This window comes from Aphis gossypii, chromosome 2 (assembly GCF_020184175.1).
Source record: "Aphis gossypii isolate Hap1 chromosome 2, ASM2018417v2, whole genome shotgun sequence".
Taxonomy (NCBI): domain Eukaryota; kingdom Metazoa; phylum Arthropoda; class Insecta; order Hemiptera; family Aphididae; genus Aphis; species Aphis gossypii.
In genome coordinates this window covers 49,007,423-49,016,877 of record NC_065531.1, presented here as the reverse complement: position 1 = coordinate 49,016,877, position 9,455 = coordinate 49,007,423, and the positions used below count along the sequence as shown (strand labels likewise).

At 25.8% G+C, this 9,455-nt stretch overlaps 2 protein-coding genes across 2 annotated transcripts; both read left to right on the top strand.

The window, feature by feature from the left end:
- The first annotated feature begins 834 nt into the window (after positions 1-834).
- Positions 835-1,687, top strand: LOC114120438 (small nuclear ribonucleoprotein Sm D3). Its single transcript, XM_027982340.2, has 3 exons — positions 835-1,079; positions 1,171-1,357; positions 1,441-1,687. The coding sequence occupies exons 1-3, from the start codon at positions 954-956 to the stop codon at positions 1,542-1,544; spliced, it is 417 nt and encodes a 138-aa protein (XP_027838141.1). The 5' UTR covers positions 835-953; the 3' UTR covers positions 1,545-1,687.
- Positions 1,688-3,321: 1,634 nt separating this feature from the next.
- LOC114120470 (glyoxal reductase-like) lies at positions 3,322-7,009 on the top strand. The gene is made up of 6 exons (XM_027982386.2): positions 3,322-3,582; positions 3,657-3,737; positions 4,092-4,199; positions 4,659-4,951; positions 5,744-5,951; positions 6,327-7,009. Exons 1-6 carry the CDS (start codon positions 3,510-3,512, stop codon positions 6,467-6,469), a joined length of 906 nt encoding a protein of 301 aa, XP_027838187.1. The 5' UTR covers positions 3,322-3,509; the 3' UTR covers positions 6,470-7,009.
- Positions 7,010-9,455: the final 2,446 nt, after the last annotated feature.

Sequence of the window (9,455 nt, the reverse complement as noted above, 5' to 3'; positions counted from 1 at the left end):
GCGTTGCCCTACAAGAACTTTATCGTGTGCTAATTATAGTATTAAAATTTATATTATTTTCATCGAATACAGTACCTAGTACCTATATTGTTTAAACTTTTATAGCGTAGGCATAGTGCACAGTGGAACTCACCCAAAGTTATTCTCTGAGCATTGAGTGAGTGGACCCAATGAACAAGTTGTCGCTCAACTGTGTCAGTAGAAAGCGCAACACTTAACCAACTCTTAACCCTTATCAACTCGACGTCCTTTAAAAGTTCTAATAGTTTCATGTTATATCATATTTTAATACGACGAACGGTTTATTCTATATGACAAATTAAATCAAACTGAAGTGTTAAAACTGCTACTGAGCTGTAGTATCGAGTTGACATTTTTGCGCCACTTCCGTTGCGGATATTCCGCGAGTGTGACACCTGCCTTATTATTATTTATCATAAATAAAATGATTTATCGTTAACGATTTCATTTGCTTTTGAACTATTGTCGTCGTGATACCTACGTAGGTAGTTCGTACTATTCACTTAATATAGAGACGTCAAAATTACGTGAATATTTAGGACCGGCTCAAGTGTTTAAAGACACCTAGATAAACTAGAATTTTAATAAGCTTAAATTTTAAATTACAATCAATTTATTATATTTTTTATATTATACTAATATAGTGTATTCAGATTTCAGAACTATACGTGCATGTATGTATGTATATGTTTATATGTTTGTATATACTATAATGGCAACACTGCTAAGCACCGCTGGGCCCCTCCATTTCTTTATTCTCCTTGGAATACATAATGTTTATTATGCTACCATTTTAATTGTTTAACGTGATAAAACGTAAGCCGACAGGATACTAGGATTGTACATTTGAAATTTTGAACCAAGTACTGATCTGTCTGATCTATACGATTATAACATTTTTTTTTTCACGTCGTAAATATATAAACTGCGTAATGTCTATCGGTGTTCCTATTAAAGTGTTGCACGAAGCTGAGGGACATATTGTCACATGCGAAACAATTGATGGAGAAGTCTATCGTGGTAAGCTTATTGAGGCTGAAGACAACATGAACTGTCAGGTATTGTGTTAAAAAAAAATAATGAAATATTGGTCTTTTAAACATTTTGTTATCTACTTATGATGTGTACTAAAATGCTTATGCCATACAGGTATCACATGTGACAGTTACCTATAGAGATGGACGTGTTGCCCAGATGGAGAATGTCTATGTAAGAGGATCAAAAGTTCGTTTCATTATACTACCTGACATGCTGCGGAATGCTCCTATGTTTAAAAGTAAAATGACTATGGGTGGAGCGGCAGGACGTGGAAAGAGTGGAATGATACGGTCATCGGGTATTTATCAATTGTTTTATTTTCAACTAAGAATTATAGTATAATTTGTATGCTCAAAATTAATCATTGTTATTATATTTTAGTTGGACGAGGTCGGGGTCGAGGTGGACCTCCGATGGGTCGTGGAGGACCTCCTATGGGACGCGGTGGACCTCCAGCAGCTGGATCATGGAATCAAAGACGTTAATATTATTAAATGATATCATTGTAAACACAACACTTACTTTTCTTTTAAGGGTTTTTAAAGGTCTTTAAGGATCATTTAAATTCAAATATATTTTAAAAAATGAATGTATTCAAATTATTTTGAAATAAATTCTTTACTCCAAATTCATATTTTATTTATGAGCACAATCCAATTCAATTCCATAAAATATTTCAAAATAATAACTTGTATGAAGCTAAAGAAAAAAAGAATGATACATAATAACATTGTATTAAACTACATTAATATATAAATTTAATTGATAATATTTAATTTTGATACAGAAATAAAGAAAAATTAATTATAATTAAATTTTATGCATATTACATTGATTATTACTACAATTAAATAGTACTATCGATTTATATTTATTGTAACACTGTAAAAATGTTATTAACATGCTTGAAAATAATTAAAAACAAGTTTTAATGCAAATATCAAATATTGTAAAAATGTTTATTAATGATACCTATATGGTTTAGTGAAGTATAATATATTATGCAACTTATCATATTTTAAGTTCTGAAAAATGCCTCGTAATGTTTTAATTGTTTGGCTTACCAGAATTTATTGTATCCATCTTACAAGTATATAATAAGTACAGCTAATAGACATTAAACTTCGATTATTTTAATTTTACAGAATATAACTTTTTCTATTGTTAAATCATGAGGTAACCACATCATGTGTGTTATTTGATATTTTAATTTTGAAATGTTATACTCTTGTAAAATATATAAAAGTTTATTATAACTTTAAAATTAAAATATTGAGAAAATACCAATAGTTCCTTTGACTTATGGTATTCTATGTAGGTATTTGACATTTATTAAAATATTTTTTTATATCCAGGTATTATAAATATGTAAGCTAACTGTTTTGCTTGGATAATAATATTTCAAATTGAATATTATTATTGTTAAAAATAATAATACTACTCTTCACAGATTTTTGGGTAAAAAGATAAGTCTACGAGTACTCTTAAATTTTTTATCTACCAATTACTCTGTGGAACACATTTCTAAAAATTAAGGTATATTATTAAATTATTATAACACATTCACCTTTTTATTGTGTATTATGCACATAAAATGTACAAATCATAAGGAAAAAAAAATTAAAGGTAATTTTTAATTTCTTCATTGTATATATATTATAATAACTGAAATATTAGAAGACACCGTGAATATTGGGTGGTTGACAGTTGATACTGTATAACTGTATACTTAATAGTATAAAAAACTTTACAGATGTTTAAATATTTTGGGTGTGAATATCAAACATTTTGTAAATTTGGTAAAAATTTAAGCTTTAAATATTTTTAAAATAATATTGTGATCATGTGTTTTTAATATATTATGTTATTGTTGTATGAAAATTTTTTGAGAACCGTGTTTTCGTTTTTCAATCACATTAAAATAAAGAAATCAATTACGTACTAATTTTGAGTAGAAAATTCTCATTTTTTCCAAAAATTAGTGACATTCTTCCACAATACAATTTTTTTTACATCAAACCAGTGCTTAAGCATATTGTGTAAATACTAAATATATACATTCTTTTCCACTATAGTTATTTTTCAAATTATATTCATTCAAATTTCCAATAGTCATATTTACAAACTGTTTTGGAACAAATGATTTGTGGAATTATTGCTACTTGTTTTTTATAGTCTCGAAAGTGTTAACACCTTATCAATCCACCAAAGTAACTTATTCCACATTTTTATATCTGTTATCATAGTTTGTTAAGACAGAAAAAATTAAATGGTTTGTTCCTAAAAGTTAATATAATATTATGCAATATTTCATTTAATAGGTATTGTACTATTGTGTATGTATCAAGTAACCATTGGCCATTTAGCCATTTAATTTTTAGGACTAGGTAAATACATTTTTTATGTCAATCGTCTACATTTAAAATAAAATAAATAACACATTTATTATAATGCCACCTATTTCTAAAACATTTTTACCATTAAATACACAAGGAGGAAATAGCCAACTGCCCATAATCGGATGTAAGTCATAAACAAATAATTCTCATCAATCTTAAATTTCCATCATAATTGTTTTAAACTTTTTCTGATTTTAGTTGGCACGTACACAATTTCTGATAGAAAAACAATATTGAATGTCTTAGATGTAGCACTTGGCGCTGGTTATCGTCTAATTGGTAAATTGATTGAATATTAATATAAAATTAAGTTTGTATGATCATTTAGTTTTAAAATATATTATATAAACTAATATAAATTTATTACAATTTATCAATTTATTTTTTTTTTTATTAATGATGAATTCATTAGTTTATTTGGTTTATAAGATAATATCAATATTAATATTCATAATATAATTCATATAATAATTAAATAGTAGTAGTATTTAATTATATTTTTATAATGTTGTAAAAAAATCATCTAAATTATTTGTTTTACTTTTTTTTTTTTTAGTTTTCTTCATTTAAATAGGTATCAATTAAAATGCTTCTTTTAAAATCAATATTTTATTATACAATTTTGATTTTTAGACACTGCGGCAGTATATAACAACGAACAGTACATCAAAGAAGCGCTTCAAGTATTATTACCAAAATATAATTTGAAACGTGAAGATTTGTTTATTACATCAAAATTAGGTAAATACCTAGTTAAGCAATAAACCTAGTTCTCAGCTGTTAATTAACATTTGTATTGGCAAAGCAAAGATATTATTTAATTGATTTTATTATTTTAATGATAAATAGTAAACCCAATATGGTAATTATTTATCATTGAATGTACAGTACAACCTCAATATTATATTAAACTTAAAAGTAACAAAAAAAAAAAAAAATTAAGTTTTGATTTATCAAACTGAGGGAATCACTGCGCTCTATTAGGTAGGTTTGTCATCAAAATATGTATCTCATCATTGAGTAGATTATTTCAATAAACATATTAAATTTGAATTCAGTGATAAATCATTCCATATAAAAAACATTTCTGAGCGGAGATGGTGTGTCTACTTATTTCTAAGAATATTTTAAAATTTATTTATTAACAATTAATGGTTCATTTTTTTATCTTAAAAATGTTTAATTACTTTTTTTTTGTAGCTCCTAAAGACCACGGAGATGAGAAAATAGTAACTGCTGCTGTACAAAGGTCATTGGATAATCTAGGTACCAGTTACTTGGATTTGTATTTAATACATTGGCCAGGAGCTGGACGCATTGATGCAAAAAGTCCTGAAAATTCTAAACTTCGTAACTTAACTTGGAAGACACTTATGAAGTTGCATGACAATGGCAATGGTTCACTTAAGAATATTGGAGTATCTAATTATACCGTAAAACATTTAAATGAAATACTTGCTGATCCAACTAATATTGTTCCTGCTGTTAATCAGGTAATAATTTCCTATGTATACTACCTCGTTCCCTCTACATAATTTTTAATCGAGTTTTTAATTTTAATTTATGATGATGGATATTTATTTAGAGTTAATTTTTAAAACAAATATGATTTGCGACTATTTGCAATTTGCATACAGCATAAAGGTACCATAACTTGTATTAAAAAATGTATCTATGACGTATATTTGTTCCTTTAATCGATAATTAATGTAAAAATAAAAAAGTAAAATATTAATTTATTATACATCTTTAAAAGTCAGATTTAAAAATAATATCTGTTTATATTAATTGAAAGATGTATGAACAATTTTTTAATGAAATATTCACTATTTGATATTTCTATTTTATAAAACATAATACAAGTTAAAGAATGTGATAAATTTAACTATGACCATTGACCATCAAAATAAAAACCTAAACATTTAATTAGTTGACAATTTATTGTCTACTTAGTGTATTTAATTTTTTTTGGTTTAAAAAAAAAAAAAATTTGATTGTATAAAGTAAACCACATAAAAATACTCTGTAGTATTGTGTTAAAACTTAAAGTAATTTTATTATGTATGAGATAATATTTATTTAATTTTTTTAAAACTAAAATCTTTAGCTATTATTAAATTTAAAATGTGTGTTTTCTTAATAAATATACAAATACACAAAGTTTTGTTACTTGTTTTTAATTTATAAAACATGTACACATTTACAGTCTACTTTTATAAACATTTAAAGTCACTCTGTGTGCATTAAACATTTGAGATATTGTTAATATTCATAATTATTTACAGGTTGAATTTCATCCTTATTTTCAACAATCGTCTGAGTTTCATAAAGTGTGCAAAAATGCCAAAATTGTTCTACAAGCGTATTGTTCTATGGGAGGATCTGCTGGTAAAAATTCATTATTAAACGATGAAGTTATAAATCGTATTGCCAAAAAACATTCCATAAGTGCTGCACAAGTGTTATTGAGATGGGCTATACAAAGAAATTATGGTGAGCTTTATATCAGTTTTATAGGTTTAAAAAAAAAATTATATGTTTAATATATTCAACACATATTTAAGTAACAATCATTTTACATACATTAGAGTTATACACTTGAGGTTATTTTAGAACTTTTCAAACCTAATATAGGTTCATTGATTTTGTTTGCAGAAAATTCTGATTTAATTTATTTAAATATCATAAAATATTATTAATCATATTTTTTTTGTATCATGTACATATTTTAATATTTATGTATCATAAGTTAAAACTGAAATTTTAAATTAATAATCTAATGTATAGAATCTAAAGAACTTAAAACTTGAATTCAATATAATATTATTATTATTTATTAAACTAATTTTTATTTATTTATATATTCAGCTATTATACCAAAGTCAGTTACTGCAGAAAGAATAAAAATAAATTTTGATGTTGAAACTGAGCTCACTAAAGAAGATATTGATGATATTAATAATATCAAACACAAGGAAAAGTTTGCTTGGGAGCCTGAAGTCATTGCATGATGCTGCAGATAATTTTTTTTAATTGTTTATTGTAATATTGTAAGCAACATACCATAATACATAACCATAACCATGACCACTTTGGTATAGTATTTTGTAATGTTGTTTTAATATTAATGGCTGAATAGTCAATCTGTTACTCTATACCGCGATTTAAAATAATCTTTTTTTAAGATTATCTTAAATCGTGCTCTATACAGTAAGTTAAACTCAATGACAAACAAGTTAACAATGGTGATAGGGATAACAAATTATGTTACTGTTATAGTATGATATCTTATAAGTTTTATCAATAAGTTAACTGATAAGTGATAAGCAATATAGATGATCAAAACCAATAATACTATTATGAAAGGTATTGTTTTATATTTTGTGTTATTTATAATTGTATAGTATTTGGTTTATTACAATTTTTTATTCACAGTGTAATCCTATTGAAATTTATTTAAGTATGCTAATCATTATTTTTTAATAAAAATATTTATTTTAACATTATTAATTTTTGATATTAAAAATCATATAATTTGATTTATTTTTAAATGTTTGTTGTACTACTTTATTAATTGATCAAAATGGCTAATAGATACTTGCTTAATTTATTAAATTATATTATGTTTCATTGTAAAAATATTTAATGAAAAACTGTTAATAATGGACTTTTAGATAGGACAATTATTGGGAATTGGTATTTGTGCTACCCTGTTAACAATTTATCATCATAATTATTTTTTCAAAAAGTTGCTTTAAAAAAAAAAAACTGTAGATATAAATCTAAAGTTAAGAGACATATTATTAAACACTTATGATTTTTTCTAAAATTGCACATTAAAAATATTTTTAATGATTATTGTCATTTTTACAAAATATAATATTTAAAAACTAGTTTTTAAAGTAAAATATAATAGCATAATATTTATCACTAGTATATTATCTTCATAATTAATGGTGATATACTATTATTCTATGCTTCTAATGTTTAGGTATTATAGTGCTTATGATATTTTTATCGTATGTGATCTACCTCCAGTTTCTACATAATCATAATTCTATATCACACATATATGTCATATTTAAGTGTAGAAGTCAGTGGCGAAAATAGGTTTTTACTTCGGAGGGGTCCGATTATATATTTTGATTTTTTTGGGGAAATTCTATGTAATTTCATGTCAAAAATAAAAATTTTTAATAATTGAGTTTTTCATTTCGGGAGGGATCCGGGCCCCCTCGCCCCCCATAAATATGCCCCTGGTAGAAGTATAGTATATATTTTAATAATGCATGATAATAATAATAATTATCCTCAAATTTCAGTAAAACTTGGTTTAATTACTTAATTTACATAGACCATAATATTATATTGTTCAATTTAAATGTTTAAGTACATATAGGACATTATTTATTACCTTGTTAGTCACTCTTTTAAACTTGGCTATGACTCCCTCCTTTACACACTTCATCTATGCGAATATATCTATGATTTTGCCCATATCTTATTTAATTGTCCTACACTCCTACTCTACATGCTAAACTAATTGCTTTATTTAATTTTCTTAAAACACTTAATGTTTCCCTTAACTTCTACTCCATTTTACATGCTAAATCTGAATTAAATTTGTCATCATTTGTATACAGAAGGCTGACTTTATTATATAGTTTATGTGATGTTAATTTTATTATAATATGTAACTATTGAGCTATCATAGTTGTATATAATAGTGGGTTTTTAATGAAAAAAAAATAATACATGTCACAATTTAATCTTAAATTTAAAAAAATTACATTAGGTATCTATAATAGAAAAATAATTATCAAAAAATATGTATATCAATATTTTCAATATGTAGGTATTAAAAATTAAAAATACTATTATTTTTATATTTTACAATACCTATGTACAGTATTATAATTTAACGCCTTTCAAAAACAAAACATTTAAATGTGTTACTGCATGAATTAAACTGAATTGTTTATTTCATAGGTACGATTACAGTCATGATTATTGTTAGATCCCAGTTTTATTATAATTGTATAACTAGATAGTTGTATATTATTTATATAGAAGCTAGGTACATAGTTAAAATAAAGCTCAATCGTCATCATCATCAAATCGTTGAAAATTATCATAGATGCGCAATAGACAGCAGTGTACGGTAAACCGCATACGACAATATAATACAGTGTATATTTTATTTTGTTACGTAGGTACTATCTAGTAAGTCAATCATATGGAGGTAAACCTTAAACAGAAAAGTACTAAATTGGCAGCAAAAGCAAAACATAGTGATTAGTGGCTATATTCATAGGGAATGTTGTTTTTTCTATGTGACTCATTTTTAGATAATCTTAGAAGTAGTTTCTTAATTCTAAACAACTTATAGTTTCTCTTATAGACACCCAGTACACACTTAAGGTGATGCATTTGAATCACCTAAAGTTGTACGTGACGAAGCTAAAAATATTTAACCAAGATAGTTAATACCGTTAGCGTGGGGGTTTTGGGTACTAAAACACCACCCAAAATTAAAAATAAAACAATTTTAGAATAAATATTGTGAATTAAACTAAATGTATATCTAGAGTAATTCTACACCAACCCCCCCACCCCCGAAAATATTTCCTACCTACGTCTATGGTTAATAGGTACTACTTCTATTGCGGTAGTAGATAAACAGGGACGGACGCAGGAAAAAAATTTGGGGGGTTTTGAAAAAAATAGGATTCTTTGAAAGTTCATAAGTGAGAATAACTGCGTTTGAAATTAATCATCCATTCATTTCGGAAAGGGTTTGAACCCCCAACCCCCCCTGCGTCCGCCACTGTAGATAAGTATAAATTAGGTATAGGTACTATTTATAGGGGGGATCTATAATCGGCAGTTACCAGTTAAGTGTTACTTAAATAAATAAAATATCTAAAGCTATAACGCAAATTTTCGGAATCGTGTTGATTTTAAATGCAACGTTGCTACACTATTAATTATTACTCT

Excerpts from the sequence above, each read along its gene's own strand:
- LOC114120438 (XM_027982340.2), top strand. The coding sequence starts at position 954 with ATGTCTATCGGTGTTCCTATTAAAGTGTTGCACGAAGCTGAGGGACAT. Across the intron at positions 1,080-1,170 it reads AAGACAACATGAACTGTCAG|GTATCACATGTGACAGTTAC; the intron begins GTATTGTGTTAA and ends TATGCCATACAG. Across the intron at positions 1,358-1,440 it reads TGGAATGATACGGTCATCGG|TTGGACGAGGTCGGGGTCGA; the intron begins GTATTTATCAAT and ends ATTATATTTTAG.
- LOC114120470 (XM_027982386.2), top strand. The coding sequence starts at position 3,510 with ATGCCACCTATTTCTAAAACATTTTTACCATTAAATACACAAGGAGGA. Across the intron at positions 4,952-5,743 it reads TTGTTCCTGCTGTTAATCAG|GTTGAATTTCATCCTTATTT; the intron begins GTAATAATTTCC and ends AATTATTTACAG. Across the intron at positions 5,952-6,326 it reads GGCTATACAAAGAAATTATG|CTATTATACCAAAGTCAGTT; the intron begins GTGAGCTTTATA and ends TTATATATTCAG.